This window comes from Mirounga leonina, unplaced genomic scaffold, assembly GCF_011800145.1.
Source record: "Mirounga leonina isolate KUSES-001 unplaced genomic scaffold, KU_Mleo_1.0 Mir_176, whole genome shotgun sequence".
Lineage (NCBI taxonomy): Eukaryota > Metazoa > Chordata > Mammalia > Carnivora > Phocidae > Mirounga > Mirounga leonina.
Genome location: NW_023270454.1, coordinates 9,294,167 through 9,317,009, shown reverse-complemented (window position 1 = coordinate 9,317,009; position 22,843 = coordinate 9,294,167). Strand labels below are relative to the sequence as shown.

Genomic DNA, 22,843 nt, shown 5'->3' with positions numbered 1-22,843 from the left:
CCTGCCTGGGGAGGAGAGTCTGAGTGATGAGTTGTCTCACAGAATCTCAGGGGAAATGAGTTCTAGGAGTGTAATTAAAGCAGCTCTTTGAATTTGTCTTTAAATTGGACTTTCAGAGACCCAGGCCTGCTGTGTTAACCTCCCCTTGCAGTGGCCTTTGTGACATTTGATTAATGCCAGTCTGGGATGCATCACAAGGTGGAAGGAGCTTTTTTCTTGAATTTCTGAGGGTTGGGCAGGTTGGTCCACTGTAAGCCACAGAGAGTAAATGAGGTGTGGCTGAGTCCCCATCAAAGTTGGGAGACAGACCAAAAGGAGCCTTCTACCCGTACCTCATCCCGCCCCCCACCCGCCTTAATTTGCTTGCTCTCTCAGTAGTGATTGATACTGCTTATTCTCCTTCCTTCTTGAAACTCTCTTTTCCCCGTGATGCCGCTCTCACCTGGTTTTTCTCCTTCTTTGGTCATTCCTTTTTGGTTTCTTTTCCGAGTACCTTACTACAGAAAAAAAATTTGCAAGGTAGTGTTATTTTCTTATTGTCCTGATGCCTTTCATTTATATTTGGTCCTCGGTGCCTTTCTTTTTTTTTCCCTCGGTGCCTTTCTTATTTCTTATCTACAATGTTAGCTAATCAGCCTGTGGATATTAAACTAAGACCATGCAAATGAGAACAAATAGAGGCTATTTGTTCAATGTTTACTATAGCAAGGGAGTCTGCTACTGTCACTTGGGTTTGGCAGAGACTCAAAGGCAGGCAGGGGACCACAAAAGCTTTATAGTAAAAAAAGAAAAGAGGGGCACCTGGGTGGCTCAGTTGTTAAGCGTCTGCCTTCAGCTCAGGTCATGATCCCAGGGTCCTGGGATCGAGCCCTACATCGGGCTCCCTGCTCAGCGGGGAGTCTGCTTCTCCCTCTGCTGCTTCCTCTGCTTGTGTTCTCTCTCCCTCTCTCTGTCAAGTAAGTAAATAAAATCTTTAAAAAAAAAAAAGAAAAGAAAAAAAGGAGGACTTCAGGTGTGCCTCTGATGGAGGTTGTTGGCATGAGGAAGCTGGAGGCTGGTTAACTAGAAGCAGGTGTCACTTGTGGTTGGTTAGGGAGTATATTTGGCTCTTTTTCTGGTTGGTCCTGAGTTGCAAGCATGGGCAAATAATAGGAAAGCTGGTAGTCACTGACCAATTCCTGACTGTTCTGGGTCAATTGCCACAGAAGTTGTGGGTTTAGTGTCATATATGGTCTGGCCATCGTCCATTTGTATATTCAGTCTTTCAAGCCAAACATGGATTAGGACATGAAGCTCAATAGCTCTTAGGAAAATGTCTCTACAGCATTCTTTCTTAACCTTTTTTGGGTTTTAGACTCTTTAGAGAATCTGAAAGTTATAGCTCCTCTGCCCAGAAAAAAAAAAAATTCAGGAATTCACGGACCCACTGAGGCCCATCCATGGACCAAAGATCTCACTTATTTTCATGCATATTTAACAATTTCCTCATTGTGTTACTATACTTCGATATTTTGTTCTTGTGAATTTTTGACTATTACATGTTTCCCTATATTGTAGGAGTCACTGCTAACAAGTATACATGCAAAGGTGTTTAAACAGCACCATTTTTACGCAGTATCACAGGAGGTGATATGATAGATGAGTCAACATTCTGTGATACTGAGGAATAAGCTCATTCAGTAGCAAAAAGATTAAACTTTTTATCATTTCAATGTTTTTTTATAAAAAGTTTTCTGAAACACATCCTATTTCCCTGAGGGGGAAATATCGGTGGAAGATAATAATGGCTTAGAATCTTTTTCATGATGAACATGAAGAGCTTCTTGAGGGCAAGAACTTGTTTCTTATTTAATTTCTTTCTTTCTTTCTTTCTTTTTTTTTTTTTTAAGTAAGCTCCACGTCCAGCATGGAGCCCAACACAGGGCTTGAACTCATGATCTTGAGATCATGACCTGAGCCGAGATCAAGAGTCTGATGCTTAACCGACTGAGCCACCCAGGCACCCCAGTCCTGGTCTCTTCTGTATAGAAAAGCATGGTGTCTGGGCGCCTGGGTGGCTCAGTTGGTTAAGCAACTGCCTTCGGCTCAGGTCATGATCCTGGAGTCCCAGGATCGAGTCCCGCATTGGGCTCCCTGCTCAGCAGGGAGTCTGCTTCTCCCTCTGACCCTCCCCCCCTCATGCTCTCTCTATCTCATTCTCTCTCTCAAATAAATAAATAAATAAAATCTTTAAAAAAAAAAAAAGAAAAGCATGGTGTCTGTTTTTTTTCTGTTTCTGGAAGCCTTTTTTGCTTTTGATTCAAATATATTCTGAATAGTTGGTAAATGGCATTCTAATCTGACTAAAAAGGTATATTACCATATATATCTCATAGCAAATATTTTTTGGATGAGTATCAGGACACAGAAGAATTATAGAGACCCTGGGGATAGTGTAAATCAGGAGTTAATTTAACCACTGAACAGTTTAGACAGGCTCATCATCTCATGGCAAATTCCAACGAGCATTATTGAGTGCCTACCATATGTCAGGCACTGGGAAAACAAAGAAGAATGAAACATGTCCTGTGTTCTCAAGGAGCTCGTAATCAAGGGGAGGAAATAATGGCTGCAACACTTTCGTGGGAAAGAAGACCTAGGGGACTTAAAAGTTCCTAAAAATGAATGGAGAAGGTACCTTTTTTCTTTTTGGATAAGAACATCACCAGGCTGGAAAGTGGGAGGAAGTACACAGGTCACCGAAAGTACAAAAGTAACCAAGCCTGAAGGACGTGACATGTCCAAATATGTGTAAAGCACAAGGCACTGGGGGAGGAGCAGTAGAAGACTGAGGCTTGGGAGGTGGGAAGAGGTTAAACCCCAACTTAACATTGCATCATGACTCAAATCACAATAATGATGATATCTAACATTTATGGAGCGTGCATGAATGTGCATCAGAGCCTTTCCTGCTCAAGGAGTGGATTTTATCTTCCAGGGGATAGGGAGCCAATGAAGGGTTTTAGGCAGAATTATGACCTGCCGAGACATGAGGTTTAGATACATAGTGGATGAGTGAAGAGTTGTAGACAAGAGATAGGAGGCAGAATGAGCACAGTTAGGAAGCTATGTGGTAGGTAGACCTAGAGGCAGATGAAGAAATAGGGCGTCGCTGTGTCTGCTTCCTCTCTATATGCTTTCTTACTTCCCATAGGCCTCTGTGTAAATGCCACTCCACGAAGCCTCTCCTGACCACCCCGTTTAAAATGTCAACCCCCCAAAAAAAGAAGAAGAAGGTAGCGGGAGGGGAAGAATGAAGGGGGGGAAATCGGAGGGGGAGACGAACCATGAGAGACAATGGACTCTGAAAAACAAACTGAGGGCTCTAGAGGGGAGGGGGGTGGGAGGATGGGTTGGCCTGGTGGTGGGTATTGAGGAGGGCACATTCTGCACGGAGCACTGGGTGTTATGCACAAACAATGAATCATGGAACACTACATCAAAAACTAATGATGTAATGTATGGGGATTAACATAAGAATAAAAAAAAAATAAAATGTCAACCCCAGCTTCACTCTGTACTCCTCTTCCCTGCTTTATTTTTTTCCCCATAGCTCTGTTATGTTACATATTCATCCATTCATTCAATTGTAGTAAAATGTAAGCTCTTAAGAGAGCTGGGAGTTTTGTCTGATTTGTTCAGTGCAGTTTTGCCAGTACTGAGATTAGGACCTGGCTTATCGTAGATAGTAAATATCGCCGAAGGAAAGAGTGAATGTGGGCAGGGAAGAGGGGTTGGGTTTGAGAGATGTTTCAAAGATGAAAGTCATGTCTCAGGAGAAGGATAAACACGGCAATATTCATTTAGTTAGCTAAGCAGTTCTTACCGTTGTAAGTAGTGAAGTATTTAGTTGGGGAATGCTTGTAAATTGAGTTTCCACTTAAGGAAGCTAAGGAGATCTTTGCTAAGCAAAGGATTTGGACAGTAATTATAGTAATGAGCTAGAAATTACAGTTTTTCTCAACCTGCTCGCTGACATAAACCCCAAGTTAACATTGCTTCATGAATCAGAATTGGGCAGGCACGAATGTGTGTGCACCAGGCGTGATATATATGCTCTTTTTTTCCTTGAAGCCTGTAGCCTTTCCACTTTAAGTCTGAATTCTAGGCCTGTAACTGCTTATAGTGAAGATAAGCTTTAGCTTGAATTGTATTTCATAGCTACTAATTCTAATGACATTGTTGCATGTGACATTTGAGTTTGGGATTACATGTTTAGGATTTGATAGCCAGGATAGTGTGTGGAGATATCAAAGAGGATTGTCTTATTTAATTGGGTAGGCAGAATCTGTAGTGTAGTCCTGATAGGATTGTGAAGGCACTCTACCTAGTAGGTTCTTGGGATTGGATTTAGAAACATTCTCTTTATTTTTGTGACTTTGCAAGCATCCATTTTGAATACAAATAAAACCCTGTTCTACTTTCTTTTTTAATAGCAGGAATTTAAAACTCAGCTGCTGCCTGACAGATAGATCCACATGGAAGACAGTAGTAGTTCAGGTCTAGCCAATGGTGGTATGTGGGAATTTAGGCTTCATGTTTCCAGATCCTCTGAATTTTAAGAGAATTCTTGATCTGGAATCTTCTGATTTTCGACTTTTGGTCAATACTGTGAGGACTAAAGAAAAGACAGCTGTGGACTATAATTGGGCCTCTGGACCTTGAGTGTGTGACTTCTGGTTTGGAGACAAGTCTGGATCTGGATAAAAGAGTAAGGGGACAAGAGAGTTAATTTCATACTCTGTAAAAACTTTTTCCTGTTAAATCCAGTCCAACCAAGGAGAAATCCAATACAATAAAATTGGAGAAATATGGGTTCATAAAATTAGAAATCAAAGATACCCACAAATACTGAGAGAAATAATTATAAGAGCTTTCTTTCTTGGAGTCTAAGATTAGTCTTTCAGTAATCTATCCTAATCTCTTGTATATCTTGGAGTTATTTTAACATGTAATTATTAAAACGAATATGTATTATTCTGTTAACATAGATATGAAATATATTTCACAATCCCCCCCCACAAGTATACCAATATTGTTTTAATTGTTTGGCCAGATTTAAGCTTTCTTAGAGCTCAGGTGGACAGTGGATTAAAATTTGCTCTGTGTGTTTGACAGATGGGAAGAAGCAGGTGATTTGCAAATGACTGAGTTAATAGTGTATTCTTTGAATTATGCTATCCCAGTGTTGGTAATTGAAATTGTGGAATTTATAAACAAGGGTTTTCATGTTTCTAAAGTTTTGTGATTGTGAAATATGCCAGTTGTAGTTCAGTGGCCATATTTTTTGGATGTTCCTCTGTTCTCAAACAGTTGTAGTTTGTGTGGGTGGAAGAGTCAAGTAAAAGAGGATTATCAAACTGTTTTTTCTCTTGATTTAAAGCAAGGACTGCATATCAGAGATAGTGACCCAAATGTTCTTCCATTTTTTAAGGCCCCCTCCCCCCTCAACTTCTGGGATACTCAGCACTTACCATTTCTGATCTTTTCTTGCATTCCCTGGATGCATTTTCTGTCTTCATGTAATGTGTTTCATTATAATTATCTCCTAGTTTCATTGAAGATGAGGTTTGTATTTGTTCTGTTTGCTTTATTGTTTGGGGGATGATTTTAGAGAGCAGAAATGGTGGTGGAAATGGTTTTATTCTATTGGGAATAAATGCGATTGGGAATAACATAAGGGACCTAATTTAGATTGGATGCTTAAAAGAGATAGAGGTAGGGAAATAATAATTAAGCGGAGAAATGATGTATGGATAGGAGTTAGCTTCAAGATTTCAAGGCAGAAAGAAAATCATGAATGAAAGTCCTGAAGCTAGAAAACTGGGCACCCCGGGCCAGTCAGAGGTGGCCAGGGTTGGCAAAGGGCAGCCGGTGCTGGATTGAGGGTAAAACAGAAGCAGGGGCCAGGCCATAGGGAGAGCTTAAAACAAAACTTGCTGAATAACAAAGAGCCTTGTGTTGGATACTGATAAATGTGGAGAGGTATACTCTGTCTTTAGACCTTATAGTCTAGCTGAGGAGATGACCCATGTATTAAAAAGTTTATATTATGTGACCAAATGGTAGGTAATATGTGAGCACCAGAGATAGTTTTGACTTGAATTAGGGAGGAAAACTCACTTTTGGCTGGGATTCTTGTGGAGGGTTTCTTTTTCTTTTTCTTTTTTTTTTTAAGATTTTATTTATTTGACAGACACAGCGAGAGAGGAACCACAAGCAGGGGAGTGGGAGAGGGAGAAGCAGGCTTCCTGCTGAGCAGGGAGCCCGATGTGGGACTTGATCCCAGGACCCTGGGATCATGACCTGAGCCGAAGGCAGACACTTAACAACTGAGCCACCCAGGCGCCCTTGTGGAAGGTTTCTTAAGGGAGCTAGAATTTGATCTGAGTTTTTCTTTTGGGGTAGGGCTTGAATAAACAGAGTTGTCGGAGGGAGTGGCATTATGAGTGTAGGTCTGTGGAATACAGTACACTAGCTTGCTGGAGAGGAGGAATCTCCTAGGGCTGTGATGTGGGAGATGATGCTCAACCAGTAACTTGGTTTACCTCTGATGTACCAGGGGTCTGCAAGTATCAGTGCTAGAAATAAGCAGAAATAGAACTTGTTGAATGCTTGGTGTTCGTGTTCTTATTCTAGATAAAAAGAACTCTACAGGTGATCTGGTGTATAAGTTCTCCTTCCTTCTGCAACATCCTCATCAGCTACTTTTCTCTCGTTATATAGTTCCACTCATGGGGGCCTGGCTGTTTAACACAGTGCTAATAATTCTAGTATTGGAGAGGATATCCCTCTTCTTTTATCTTTCTCCAGTAGGTCCTACCAAATTCAGCCTCTAAGCTGACCTAGAACAAGTCTGTTTCTCCTCCTACCCCCAAATATGTGAGTACCCTCAAATCTGAAGATGGCATCGATGCGTCTTCCTTGAGTCTTCCCTGCACCCGGCTACGTTATTTCTAGTTCTTTGATCTATTCTTTCAGTGGTAGTGTTTTCAAACCTTCTATATCCTCAGTGCTGTTCTCCAGAATATTCTACTTTATCAATAATGCTTTTAAAATTTATTCTTCAAAAATGAAGGGAGTACTCCACATGTCGATGAGACACTAAACAGGGCTTTTAGTGATGTTTTTATTAAAGCTGGCGAGATAAGCAAAGATTGACTCTTTTGTGAGTCTATTCAGTGTTGAAAATTGTAGTCAGATCAAGTTTTATTCCTTATGCAGGAAGCACCTTGGGGGAGGGGTAACCAAGAAAAAATAATGATCATCACACAGATTGTTGTTGGTTGCTGGTACTGCCAGCTAAGTCCGAAAAACAACAATATCATTATGTAGAATGGCTGTATCAGAATAAGCTCTTTGTGATGTATACATCCATTATGGAGCGGGCTGGAGAGAGATCCTGTTAAAACAGAGATTCCAAATATTTCTAATTGTGAAGGTTTCAGAAAGTTAAACAAATGTAAAATTAAAAGAGGTGTTGGTATTTGGATATGTTCAATTTTGGTAGTTGGACAGCAGTAATTGATTTGTAACTTGTCCTTCTACTGATACTGTTTTGTGTTTTACACATACAGGATATTATGTGGTTTATTTTGGACCCAATATTGATTTTATATTTATTATGGTCAAAAGTATCAATAAAGACTTCCAAAGATCACTAATTTATATAAAATCATCATTAAATTTCTTCTTCATATCGTGGCATTTAAAAAATTGGAAGTGTAATTGGACTTAATTTTATGGTATAATGTATTATTTAAATGAGATGTGAGCTGTACCCCTAAACCAGGTCAGTAAAAAGGAGATGAGTAGCTTCTTTGTAGATAACTGTTTTATCCAAACTATGCAACTAAATAATTTGTTTCCCAAGTTTACCTCTTCCTAAAAAAGCACATCTGTCCATATCAATCCACCTGGGCCAGTCACCATTTGGGAAACAGTAATTGTTGCAGGCAAGATTCATCAATGGATGCTCAAATTTGTGGGTGAAAGTATGATGAGAGACGGTATTTATATAGTCTCAAAGTCTCCCCCAATAAGAAAAATGTACAAAGGGAAAATTGGTAATGTTACATCGAGAAACCTAGTAGATGCAATTGTAAGCAAATGATCATAGAGTTGCCATGATCAGTTATGAAACATGGATGGACATCGTCATGTACTTTCTGGTGTGAGGCACTGAGAAGGGCACAATATTACCTGTAGTGTTGTGCTTGCCAAAACGCATAACCCAAGCTTAGTTATGGGGAAACATTAGAGAAACCCACATTGAAGGACATTCTACAAAATAATTGGCCAGTACTCTTCAAGTGTCAAGGTCATGAGAGACAGACTGTCCCAGATGGGAGGAAACAGACAACTACATGCAAGGTGTGATCCTGGACCAGAAAAGGGACATCAGTGGGATACAGTTGGCAAAACATTTTTATAAGGTTGGCTCTAGATTATTATTATTTTTTAAAGATTTTATTTATTTATTTGAGACTGAGAGAATGAGAGAGAGCACATGAGAGGGGGGAGGGTCAGAGGGAGAAGCAGACTCCCTGCCGAGCAGGGAGCCTGATGCGGGACTCGATCCAGGGACCCCAGGATCATGACCTGAGCCGAAGGCAGTCGCTTAACCAACTGAGCCACCCAGGCGCCCGGCTCTAGATTATTTAATAAGTTTTCTATTGGTGGTTAATTTCCTGGTTTTGATCATAATGACTGTGGTTATATAAGACATCCACATTTGGGGAAGCTGGGTGAAGGGTATACAGGAATTCTTTGTACTACTTTTGGAATGTTTTTTGAGCCTGAAGGTATTTAAAATGAAGTTAAGCAACAACAACAAAAAGTAATTCAGCTCAGCCGAGAGAAACCAAGACTTTATGTTTTTACTTTGTGACGGCTCTTTTGATTGGTCAGGGGCTGGTTTTCTTTGCTTCCTAAATCTCCGCTGGGAGCTGGATAGCTGAGGTTTCTAAATAAGGGATTTGGGGAGAAGTTAGCCATTACCATATTGGATTGCAACTATACTTTGAAAGGTTTTGTTTCATTAATTGATTTACTCATTTATTTTTGTACGGAGCTGTAATTACATCTTTGGGTTTCCAGTGGCTCTGTAGGTTATTTGAGCTTGACTGCTGTAGTCACCAGAATCCCTAGCTGGAAACTTAGCTCTGTAATTAATTTACTGGTTTGTTTCTGTTTTTATTATTAGGTTCTGAATTCAGGTTAGTCTCATGGATTCTTCTGTGATGTGTCCTATATTGCATCTTAGATTTGTTGATTGTCTCTTAGGAAGAGCTGATTTTTGTATAAAATATTTTATTTAAACTTGAAATATCGTGCTAAATATCTTATTTTTCCCTCAGAAAAAACAGTCTGGAGTTTCATAAATATGATGAATAAGTAAACTTACATTGGCATAAGCACCAGGTGGTAACCTTTTATTGGTAATAATTAGAATGGAGGAAATTAATACATTGGGAAAGGTTTCTGTTAGCAAGAACAGTTGTTAATGTATGACTCATAGATTGGGTCTAGAAGAAACTTGACGAGGCTGTTTTGAGCAGTGTAGATGAGGGGAAGAACGTAGACTTGGGAATCAGAAGACCTAGTTTGACATCCCATCACTGCTTGTTATTGTGTCTTGGACAAGTTCGTTTAACTTTTCTGAGCCTTAAGTTTCTCATCTGTAAAACTGGAAGTCAGACTGAAAAAGACAAATACCATATGATTTCACTGATATGTGGAATCTAAAAAAACGAGTTAAATGAATAAATAAACAGAAAGCAGAATCAGAGCTATAAATATAGAGAACAAATTGATGGTTGCCAGAGGGGAAGGGGGCGTGGATGGGCAAAATGGGTGAAGGGGTGTGGGAGATGCAGGCTTCTTGTTATGGAATGAGTAAGTCATGGGGATGAAAGGCACGGCATAGGGGATAGGGGATACAGTCGGTGATACTGTAACAGCTTTGTATGGTGACAGATGGGGGCCACACTTGGGGTGAGCATGGCATAGTGTAGAAACCTGTGCAGTCACTAGTTGAACACCTGAAATTAACGTATTAACATTGCTTATACTCAACAACAACAGCAACAACAAAGCCCTGACAGACAAAAAGCACAAAGATGACAGCATTTGTCAGTGACCTCTACCAGTATCTCACAGGTTTTTTTGTCGGGAAGTTTTTCCGAGTCCAGAAAAACTACTTTCTTTTCTAGGTCTGCCACATCGGTCGCCACCCCAGAATCTGACAAGTGTCACTCTTTGACACTTAGACTTTCCTTGGTGTTTTAATGTTCTTACCTAAAATCATTTGATGCAAATAAGTGTTAAATTTTTTTTAGAAGAAAATTTTTTATAAGACTGAGGGACAAGAAGTTGTATAGAAAATTAGAAGGAAATACTTCTGTGTTCAGTTTCCTTTCAGGTTTTACGTTTGAGTTGGCATTTTGATCCTTGGAGAGAGACTAAAGCTCCAGTTATTGTTTTTGTCTCCAGTTTCCAAAGTCCTTTCCTTTATTTTTAAATTTTCTGATTTTGACATTGTACCATGATTATGAAAGTGAACATCGTTGTTTTGAGGAATTAGACACTGAAGTGTTTAGCATTAAGGGGCATGTCTGCAGCTTACTCTCAGATGAGTAGGAGAAAACTAATATATATATGTGTATATCTGTCTGTATATGGAGGAGGGGAGAATGACAATAGTAGCTGTGGTGATGTTAACACTTGGTGAATTTGGGTGAAGGGAGTTCTTTGTGCTTTTCTCGCAACTTTTCTCTAAGTTTAAATCTATCTCCAAAGTATACTGGGCTTAGTTATATCTCTGTACCCTGAGGAGGTATGAGTCATAGTTTTGGGGTGAGGGAGGTTAGACGCACTTGGGTAAGCATAGATCAATAGGTAATAAGTGAGTAATTCAGTAAGTAAGAATTCACTGTTGTTTCTTTAATCTTTTTCCTTAGCCAGAGCAGAATTCAGTTTTTTTTATAGAAGGGCCTATCTAGTGAGCTGCTGCTGTATCAAAGCAGAGAAAACTACTTGGAAGTGAAATCAGATGATAGAAAGTAAAGACTGTTTAAATTATATATTTGCAAGACTGATACAAGGATAAGCAGAGTGCATAAGGCGGAAATATTAGGACTTTAATAATTATCCAGTGCTCAGATAATGTTTCTTTTTCCTGAGAGATACAAGTTAGTTCTCTGTAATTAAGGACTCTACCCTGCTAGTTCGAGGTTATAGTTTGAGGTTATTAATTTATCCTTTATTTTAAATTGCTATTTGATTTCAAAGTTAATATTTTGTATTCTTACTAAAAATTTACATGGTGTTTATTTTCATTTTACCTGTCAAAATTGTCTTCTAACCCCCCCAAATTTTTTTAACTCTCTCCCCTCTTCTTTCCTGTCCACAATGACATCTCTTTTGGAAACGCAGAAGCCAGCCAAAGGTAAGAGATTTGCTTTATTATGCAATGTTTGTAAAGATCTTATGTGCGTATTTTTGAAGTACTGGTAATTTTCTTCTCAAAAATATTTTCTCTCTGTCACTTTGGTAAAAGTAATGCAAGCTGTCAGCCTGTTCATAAATCCGAAATCATTTATTGGCATAGGAGGGACTGGAGGTTTATGGAAAAGCTGTATTTGTACTTTGACCAATTCTGGCCAGTTTCCTGGCAACTACAACAGATTCCTTTTGTCCTCTGCTGTTCACCATGATTGGCTTGAAACTGGTCATTCCAGACTGTGGTCAGACTCATCTATGTTGTTCCCCTGACAGCTGGGGACATATTCTCAGGCCACAGCTTCATCAGGCAAATGTGCTTCATTTTAGATTTGAGCCCAGATTCTAAAGAAATTTCAGTGGAGTGCATCAGTTCTTGTATCTCTCAAGGAATTTGTGCCAAAGTGGGCACAAGGACTATATTTTTGAATTGACCATTTGCTGCCATTACTTGGAACTTGCCAGGAAATTCAGATTTTTATCTACATTCTTGGGATTTTGTTTTTGAGTCTGCGGTTGAATTGTAATTCCATTCTCTATTGTTGCTAAAATATGTATAGACATGGCTCTTGGGGACTGAGTAATTTTTTTTATAGTTTAATATGGCACTGGATTTCTTTATAAAGGTAAAAATCAACTATATAAGTTTTACCTCTTCTGTGAAAAGGTATTGGATTATTTCTGTTTTCTGATTTTTTGATGGAGCCAGAGACTGGAGATTGCAGTAAAGATGTGAGGAAACATTACACGGCCATTTAAAAACTATTCATGTTTTATTTAATTCAGTTGTATCTTAATGTTTAGAGAAAATGTTGACTTGACATAAAAAGTATGGAAGGATCAACACCACATTACTAACATAGTGGTTATGTCTAGGGAGAGGTATCTTGGTGAATGGGAGACCTTTATTTTTCACTTTATATTTTGGTGTTATTTAACTTCATGCAATGAATGTGTCTTTCTTTACTGTTACTTGAAAAAAGTATTTTTTTTTTTAATTTTAAAAGAATAATATTTAGAAAGAAAAGGGCTTGTCTGCTTTAGGAAATTCTTGGCTGACGATTCCTATAACAATTTAAAGACTCCTATAATAGCAAAATTGCTAGAACTTGAAGAGGACCATTTAGCATTGTAAGAACTAAGTGTTCATTAGTTCCTAACTTTGTACCAGGCTGCGGTGCTTTCATATAATTTGGGGAATGGAGCCAATCCAGCCTAGTATTAAACAGCCTCTTGGCGGAAAGGCTGGTTTCCAATCCCAGCTTCCCCACCTGCCAGCCAGCAGGTTCTTCACTTCTTTGTACCTCAGCGTCCCATGAACAGGGCCTAGCACCTGTATCGGCTATTGTAATGGTTACTTTAATAGTAGCTTCTCTACTGGATTTGAGATTTAGAAATGCAGTTGTTAAGGAAATCCCTAAATTTAAAAAAAAAGAGAGAAGAAAGAAAAACCCGTAATAATTGAGAGAAGAGTGTCATGTAGAGCCTGCTTTCTGATAAGTACACACATATGGTGATGGCACCTTTGAAGTGAGAGCTAAGCTTACAAAAAAAGGATAGTTTCTGCTTAACCTTGTTGAGAACAGAATTAAATAAAATTATAAGAGATGAGAGTTGAAAGCTAGTACAGAAGAAACTTAATTTGAACTTCACACTTTCTTTATTCTCACCATGCTGTAATGATTCTCACTACGGCTGACGAATGTAGCTTGAAAAGCAGCCCCCTACCCGAAATTGTGATACATGGTCCTTTGGGACCACCTTCCATCTTCCTTTTTCATTTCCTCTTCCCCCTCTTGGAGTGTTGTTAACACAGTGAGCCACCACTCTTGACAGATACATGTTTAGCTTTGGAAACATGTGGAGCATTGTAATGTACAACGCTGCGCTTTAGCCAGTGGATAGCTTCTGGGCTCCAGGGCTCTTGCCTCTTCCTGGGTATTTTCAGCCATTGGGCTTTGCCTGGCCTTTTGGGCCTAGCTAGGCCATCACTGCCCCCTTCCAGGGAAGAGACGCCTCCCTTGCCTGATGTTTTGAAAAAAGATATGAGTGTTCTGATCATTTTCTGCTTTAAAGGTCTTTTTAACCAGTTGTCCTGATGGTTGCCCCCAGGGCCCTCTCGTTGCTCATTTAATTGTTCTCCTGATGCCCTTCCAGAACTGGTCTTACCTTTGCAGCCATATTCTTCTGCAGTGTTTTGGCCTGTGGTCCCCGTGTGGCCCCCACTCCACCCCATTCTATCCCTCAACATTCTCATTGCAACTCTTTTTCAGGGAGTCTCAATTTCTCATCTAGGTACAAGCAAGAAGTCTAGCTTTCAAAAACTTAATTCTCCTTTCCCTTCTTCTTTCACCTTTTGGCCCTTTCACTTCCTATCTCCCTCCATCATTTTGAGTTGATTTCAGGTGGGAGAGGGATATAGGCATGTATACTTAATTTACCACCTTAATCTAATTTCCTTTCTTTAAAAAACTTTTAGACCTTTGGTCCAGGTAGCCTGTGAGTTCAGACAGATGTAATCTCCTGCCAACTCCAAACTCATAGCAGGAACAGAGAAAATATTTTTAAAATACTAAAATCATGTCATCATATTCAAAAACAACATAATGTAACTTCAGGGACAAGCTGAAGCCATGTATTTACTGGGTCTTGGGATCAGAGGCAGGTTCTCAGAGGTGATTAGAAGTTCACCTCTTGCAGATTAGAGGGGGCCTGATGTATGGGTGAGGACTGGAAAAATCAGTGAAAACTGATTTGAGTTAGGCTCCAACATGAATGAAGGCTTAAGGAAAGGGTTCAGGCCACCAACATTGAGCTGTATGTGTAAATTGGAGGGCGTGGAGACGTTGGACTTCGGGAAGACCAAAATCTGGGCTTCGGTAGCTGGGAGTTGCATTGTGGCTAGTCATGTAAAGGTGGCCAGAGAGAGAGGAAAAAAACAAGCAACCACATAAACCATAAAACACAAACTCTCAATTAAGATGCACTTGCAAACTGACATAAAGGCTCAAGAGGAAAACTGTCAACAGGAAGAGAGGCAACAGACCCAAAAATTGGAGAGTTTGAACTACTGAAATGATTTTAAAAACAATTACACTTGGGGCGCCTGGGTGGCTCAGTCAGTTAAGCGTCTACCTTGGGCTCAGGTCATGATCCCAGGGTCCTGGGATCGAGCACTGCCTTGGGCTCTGCAGTCAGTGGGGAATCTGCTTGTCTCCCTCCCTCTTCCTCTGTCCCTGCCCCCCCCCCCACTCATGTGCACGCTCTCTCTCAAATAAAAAAAAAAAGGTTTAAAAACGATTACACTTAAAATCCTTAGAGACTTAATTATAAATATGGAATCCAAAAGAAGAAATTCAGTGAAAAAAACTTAAAAGATTGCAAAAAAAAGAAGTATGCATATTTTGGCAAGTAGTAAATGTAAAAGATCCAAACAGAGATCATCTATGATGTCCCACCAGGTGGTATTAACCACTAACCATATTCCAGTGTATATTCTTACAGTTTTTTATCTGTATAGATTTTGGTACAAACATGGGATCATGGTCCAGACTTTTCATAACTTTTACATTAATACAGGAACATTTTCTTACCAGTATTCTGCAGTCTTGAAGCTGTGCAATATTGCACATGGGTGTGATGATTTTTTGAATCTGCTATTTTATAACTCCTTTCAACTTGCCATAGTAATCATCTTTACATTTCATTCTTATAAAAATATCTTTATTTTCTCTGAGAAAGTAAAAATGTAGAGAATGCATAAAAGTATAAAGAAGACAAAGATCACTAATCTTACATGCAGAAATAAACTATGTGTAACTATGTATGTATTTGTTTGTATATGTGTATATGATAGCCATCATATTATGGCTTTTGTAACCCCTTTTTTCCACTTAACATCGTGAAGGATTTTCCATGTGAAATAAAGGTCGGTATCATTTTCAGGATACTTAGTTGTTCATTGTAAAACTGTACCATAAATAATTCAAGTAACCTCCATTGTTAAGACAGTAAGGTATTTTTATTTCACTACTATGAACAGCGTTATCAGTGTTATAACACTTATAATATTATAAGTATGTTAAGGTTTTGTTCTTAGTATATGCCATATTTTTGTTTTTCAACAGGTGTTTGCATATGATCACTGTTTCTGGTCTATGGATGAATCAGTCAGAGAAAAGTATGCAGGTAAGTACAGCATCCTATTAACTACTATAGAAAAGGTGTTTTAATTTTTTCCCATAAAGTATTACAGCATTATTTTGTGTAACTTTAAGAACTGTATTAAGAATTTCCTCCTGTCTCTGCTGTTTTTACATTGATGGGGATATAGGAGATTGACAGTGTGCTGTACACAGTTGAGGTTATCAAACACATTCCCAGACCTTACATGGGACATGGAGCACACAGTAGCCACTTAGACTCCCTTAGATGTCTGTGATGTGGTCTAGAGAGGCAACTTGGTGTAGGAAAGTTGAGCAAGGGGAAGAGGAAACCTGTAGTTTAGTCTAGGCTCTGCTCCTGCCAGCTTGGAATTCTGTTATTCCCTTACCCTCCTCAACAAGACTGTCTCAAGCTCCTTTACACCACAAATTTAGGACTACAGGGCCAGCCTTTTAATTTGCTTTATTCCTAACTGCTTATGACACCTGTTTCTAAGCAGTATCTTTTAAATATTGAGGGTCATAATTGTGTTGGCTTTTGTCATGAGACAGAGTAGTACTATAGCAGGTTCAAAAAGCTAAGGTTAATTTGCTCTAGCTGGCTCAGTGGATTGCTTACGGATTGCTTCTGTATCGGAAGTAAGATGATGATATACTAATCTGGGAAATTAACTAGGAAGTGGGGCGTAATGGAATGTTATTCATAGCATTCAAAGTATAACAAACATAACAACATCCAGTTCTTTCATAGTATATTCAAGACTCAAAGAGAGGTTGAATGACTTTGTTTTATTAACATACTTAATTTAGCCTGTGGAGGAGAATTTGAACCTATTATTTTTGTTCATGACTGAAAGCTAGAAGACATTTTCAAGATATTCTTCCCTCCTCTAGGTGGTATATATATTGTAGGCCCTATTAATAAAAATTATCATTGAGGAAAAGGAGAGGAGATTGATATGTATGATTGTTTTGAATTCTAGTACCCACTGAATAAAGCATTAGCTGGTGATATATAGTTGAATTCAGGTCCACGGAGGTCCCTAGTACAAATTTTAGATATTTATAATCATTGTTTATAAAATTAGCAGTTCATTAGCTTTTTGCATTGCAGAGGATTTTTGTTTAGTGTTTATTAATTCAAGTTCATATCATCAGGAACTTTTTACTCATTTCCTATCATGTGCTAACCAGAAATACTCGAAGGCCATAAGCTTTTGGAAGCATTTATCAGGTCTAAAAATCTTGTTTGGAGATAGACAGTTAGAAAAAGTGCATTTTTAAGGGGGTTGTTTTTAGTTTTCAAAAAAATTGTTCATATGTAGTTTTGGCTTAAAATTTTCTTTCTTTTAAAATTAATTTTTTTATTATGTTCAATTAGCCAGCATATAGTACATCATTAGTTTTTGATGTAGTGTTCAGTGATTCATTAGTTGCATATAACACCCAGTGCTCATCACCACAGGTGCCCTCCTTTTTTAAAAAAAAATTTTTTTTTTAAGATTTTATTTATTTGCGAGAGAGAGAATGAGAGGCAGAGAGCATGAGAGGGAGGAGGGTCAGAGGGAGAAGCAGACTTCCTGCCAAGCAGGGAGCCCGATGTGGGACTTGATCCCGGGACTCCAGGATCATGACCTGAGCCGAAGGCAGTCGCTTAACCAACTGAGCCACCCAGGCGCCCCACACATGCCCTCCTTAATACCCATCAGTAAAATACCCTTTCTTCTTCTTTTTCTCTCTCTCTCTTTCAGGTCAAGATGATGTTTTCAAGTGCCTTGGGGAGAATATCCTTCAGAATGCTTTTGATGGTTACAATGCATGTATCTTTGCCTATGGACAGACTGGTAATGTTAAATAATATATATATTATTTATTAAATATATATAATATTAAATATATGTATTTAAGCTTTAAAGATCATAACAGAGAAAGTAACAAAGAGAAAACATATTGTTAGGATCTTATCAGTTGCAGTTGATAAGGAGCATTTTGACTTCTGTACTTCTGTACTTCTGCAGTTACCAGGAAAGAAAATCTGTTTAAAGTGAAGGAGTCACTTTTATAAGGGTGTATGTATAGCTTGTCCAGTTGAAAACTATTCTTTATGGAAGAATGCTTCCAATATTTTTTAAGAGGCAGTATGTGATTTGGTTAAAAGGGCATGGATTTGGTTAAAAGAGCCAGGGTAGCCCATCTCCAGCCTAGATTCTAGGAAACAGTTCAGTTTCCTTATCTGTAAAGTGTTGGTGAGTACAGGCCTTCCCTATAGGGTTGTCACAATGAGTTAACATGGAAAACTTATAGAAAAGGCCTGGTCCTTAAGAAGTGGTGTTTTTGTTTTAGTTATTATGATATTGATAAAGTGTCAAGTGATAAAAGCAGCAATTTAAAAAAAATACATTTATAAAAGCATTGCTACTAAAGAAGGATAAAGAGTTGTACTTAAGGTAGGACTATGCACAATTTAATGTTTTCCTTTCTATTTTCCTGTGTTCTCTGTATTTTCTTTAATGAATATGTATTTTTTGGTACAATGGAGAAAATAATTTTATAGTAGAAAAAGAAGCTTACTCTTTGGTTTCTACACTGTTGCCAGAGAGTAGTAAGTGAATTTGCTCTGGGGCCTATAGGGATAATGTGTATTTTTTGTGCTATGATTAGTGGTTGGGAGCAGTCACATAGTATTCATCATATGGATCTTCCCAGTTAATTTTAGAAAGCAACTCAGACCTTACTGTTTTCTGGTTCTTTTAGGTACTTTTTTAAAGTATGAAGATGGTTAAAGAATGTTTTTATTTTCTTCCTAAAAGATATTTACTTCAGATTTTACATGTGTAATAGGAAAGCTTCTGTATTTATTAGTCTTGTCATTTTATTTGGGTATATTTCTTATTTTCGTTTGGGCATTTTGCTAAGTGCTAGTAATTTATTTATGAGCAATGGAAAGAGGGTTATGTATTTAAACTTTTCAGAGACAGTGATAACTATGATTTCTACTTTTTAGGATCTGGAAAATCTTACACCATGATGGGCACAGCTGACCAACCTGGATTAATTCCAAGACTTTGTAGTGGACTCTTTGAACGAACTCAGAAAGAGGAAAATGAAGAGCAGAGTTTTAAAGTAGAAGTGTCCTATATGGAAATTTATAATGAAAAAGTTAGAGACCTTCTTGATCCCAAAGGGTAAAGGACTTTGGAAACTCTAATGTTATAGCATTGTGGACTAAAACAGACTTAGAAATTGACTCAAGTGAAATTTTTTATATTGAACTCTGGTAGAGAGTTATTTATCTAGTGATTGTCTTTGTGCTTTAATCTGTTTATCTAGTCATTGTCCTTGTGATTTTGTTTTTAGTCACATTGAGCAGCTTCCTGCATTCAGTTCTGGCTTTTGCATTTAGGGCTAAGTTGGGGCAGGGAAGTATTGCCAAACGCATGTATTTGCCTGATACTGTTTTTCTCAGATATACACAAAACCACAAACAAAAAATATGCAATGAAAATTAAGTTACTTAATATCAGGCTGGTATCCTTAATCAAGTAGGGTTTTTTCTTTCTTTCTTTTTTTTTAAAAAAAGACCAAGAAATTTCAGGTGGAATTTAGCTATTTTTTTCTTTGTAGGCTATGAAGTAAGGGAGATGCATAATCAGAGATTTAAAACCTGGACTTTAGGATAGTTCATTTAAAAAATTCCCAGAGAAAAAGAGTGTCCCCTTTTACAGCATAGACTTTGAAAGAGAAGTGGTTCGAAAGTATTAGAAAGCTAAGAAAATGCTGTTCTCACTCTGCAATCATAGACATATCTGAGGAAATCTGTCCATTGCAGAGTTTTCTGAGTCAGATTTTAAGGAAGTGCAACCACGATGAGCAAGAAACCGATAATAACCACAGCCTGTGGCTTATAGATGTGAGAACAATGTTCATAAGGTCAGAGAGTCAAGTGAGCTGAGGTTTTACAGAGAGTGCGGAGTTACCAAGGGACATTTAGTTATGTTTGGGTGAGAAAATGACCAAAGAAAGGTGGTCTTAGAAGCAGTGCATCGTAGTGATGCTCAATCAAGAAAATGTGTCAACCCCTCATTGGCATCTCTTTTCTTTGACAAAGATGATGGCCTTTTCCCAGTGACATTCAGTTGGCGCTTAAGTGTTTCTCTGTAAAACTTAACATCTGCTCAATGATCATTATTATGTGCTGGGCCCTATGCAAGTTGGAAAGGAAGATCTCACAGCGTGGACGGAATGAGTTTTGGAAACAAATAATTATAATACAATGTAATAATGCTTTTAAATTGCGAAAGAGGTGTATTCAAAATAGGTGAGAGCAAAGAGAGAATGAAGAGAAGATTCCATGGAAGGTGCTTGATGATTTTTGTGCTGAGAAGGAGTTTGTCCACTAAGTTAGGTGAGAACCATTCAGGCATAGGGGACAGCCTGTGCTAGAGCATGGAGCTGTGAGAAATCACTTGCTTAGAGAGTGACCCCACTGTCCAGTGTGGCTGGGGGGCACCAAACATGAAAGTCAAAACAGGAAACAAAAGGAGGCCAGAGGTAGGAAGGTTATAGCCTAGGTACCCATATCTTGCTAAATACTGTGTCCTTGTACTTTTCCCGACTCTGCCCTGAACACTCATCCTTGCACCTTCACCTCTGTGAAGAGCATCACTTTCTTAGCGATCCCAGACCTACTCTTGCCAGAAATGCTTAGCTGAATTCATTCCTGTGTTTTGTATACCACAGTACTTGTGTGGAATCGCTTGAACTTTATCTACAATTTGCTCAGTCTTTTGTAATTTCTTATTATGTTTATCTTGTGTATCGTTAGTAATTAACAGCATGGGCTTGGGGTTCACATAGCTCTGCATCCAGGTCCTCTAATTACCTACAGAGCAAGTTCCTTATGTTTTCCTGGCCTCATTTGTACCGAGGGGATGATAACATTACATAATATCACAGAGGGCTGTTGTGGAGATTGGCTGGGATGATATACCTGAGGTCTTTAAACATTTACTTAGTAAGTGCTCAGTAAAGTGCTAGTTGCTACTGCTGTCTCCTCCATGAAAGTTTCTTGAGGATTTTTCCATTGCTTCTGAAGAGTCGAAGTGAATGGATTAAAAACTCTAAGGGCAATCCCTTTTTAGTGAAAGACTATTTGAGAAAACTTAGTTGTTTTTTTTGGTAAGACTTATTTATTTATTTATTTCAGTTGAGCATGGAACCCAACATGGAGCTCAATCTCAACAACCTTTGAGATCATGACCTGAGCCGAAATCAAGAGTCGGATGCTTAACCGACTGAGCCATCCAGGCACCCCAAGAGAACTTAGTTTTTTTTAAATCAAGTACTGATTTTATGAATTCAGTATCTTTTTAAGAGAAGAGGAAAAATGAAAGGAAAAGTTATGATATAGTATGTCCTGAGATCAGACTTAAGTCAAATATTTGTTCTATATTTATTTCATGTACAGTTTTATAGTAGTAAGTGAAGTTTTTGGTGGCTGATCCTAGGTTAGTAGAGGATTTCAAATCATTAGAAAATAAGTTCATAAGTAAGAATCACTTGCAATCTCACTATCAACAATTTTTTTTTATTGTAATGTTTATATATATATTATTTTTTTAAAGATTTTTATTTATTTATTTGTCAGAGAGAGAGAGAGCACAAGCAGGGGGAGCAGCAGAGGGAGAGGGAGAAGCAGGCTCCTCACTGAGCAAGGAGCCCAATGTGGGACTCGATCCCAGGACCCTGGGATCATGACCTGAGCCGAAGGCAGACGCCTAACGACTGAGCCACCCAGGCGTCCCTGTAATGTTTATATTTTTTACAGAGCTTTTTTGAGATAGAATTCATTTACCATACAATCATCAAGGAATATTCTTAATGTTTTTTGGTTGGTATAATTAAGTATGCTTTAGGTTTTTGGCAGATGCCACTTACTGAGTTTATTAGTTCCTTGTTTGTAAGTGGTATTTATTTGTTTTTTAATCATGAATAAGTAATTTTATTGAATCCATTTCACTACATTTATTGAAATGATAATGTGTTTTTTTCCCCCCCATTTAGTCAATCTGTTAGTCTAGTGTGGTAAAGGGTGTGAATCTTTTTCCCATGTTAAAACAACCCAGTAGCCCTGGGATCAGCCTAATGTTATACTTTTAAGTCATTATTAAAATCAGTCTGTTGTTTGTCTTTATTCATGATTGAGATTGGTCTTGAGTTTTCTTTCTTGCACAGTTAACATTTATTGAGTTTCTGTTCTTTGTACCACATTCTGTGAAATGACAAATAGATTGTTTGTATTTATTTGACTCTGCATTCTTTGTGGTAGTAAATAGACATCCCACAGTGTACCCTTTTGAGTGATGTGATATTTTACCACATTATGAAGTTTTTCTTACCAGTCAAGATTTTAAATTTTGGTTTATATTCTTCTTAGATCAAGTTAGTTGGTTCTTTTTACTTGGGATCTTTGTTGAATTCAGTATATATTTTTATGGAGCACAAACAGGTTGTTGTTTTAAAATTCTTTCTTTCTTTTTAATGAGCAGAAGTCGTCAAACGTTAAAAGTCAGAGAGCACAATGTTTTGGGACCCTATGTCGACGGACTTTCCAAACTGGCTGTCACAAGCTACAAGGTAATAATCTCCTTTCTGTAAACTGCTGAAATTCACTGTAGCAGATTATTTCTTATTTAATTTCTGATGATTATTTTTCTTGAAATTAAAAAAATTAACAGCATTACTTAATAAGCTTTTTACAAGGATTTTTCTTAAAGAGCTATATATGGCTATTAGGACAGTTTAATTTTGAGAGAAGGTATACACATTTGCAAAGCATACCTTTTTTTCATATTTTAATGAGCTCTAAGGTTGTGATATTCCTTACAATTGCATCTTAAAATTATATATAGCAGCATTTTTCTTCCCTAGTAGTGCATAAGATAATGAAGTTGCCTATGGTTTCATTGATTTAATGAAATAAAACATATGAATCAGGTAGTTGGAATTCAAAGTCTGTTTCTAAATTTGAGAGGATCACTCACTGGCCTTTGATTCTCTTCATTTTCAAACTTACAGTTCTGCTTTGTGTGGATCCATCAGGCTTAGCGTGTTGGGGAAATGGGGGTGGAGTGAGATGC

The 22,843-nt window shown here is 38.1% G+C and overlaps 1 protein-coding gene across 2 annotated transcripts in view; it reads left to right on the top strand.

Moving 5' to 3' along the window:
• KIF13B (kinesin family member 13B) overlaps nt 1–22,843 on the top strand; it is a 205,639-nt gene that overhangs the window by 53,186 nt on the left and 129,610 nt on the right. For both annotated transcript variants that reach the window (XM_035022644.1, XM_035022643.1), the window contains exons 3-7: nt 11,476–11,488; nt 15,669–15,729; nt 17,456–17,548; nt 18,709–18,889; nt 22,253–22,340. In XM_035022644.1, coding sequence (XP_034878535.1) covers nt 11,476–11,488; nt 15,669–15,729; nt 17,456–17,548; nt 18,709–18,889; nt 22,253–22,340 — 436 coding nt within the window. The remainder of the gene's footprint in view (nt 1–11,475; nt 11,489–15,668; nt 15,730–17,455; nt 17,549–18,708; nt 18,890–22,252; nt 22,341–22,843) is intronic.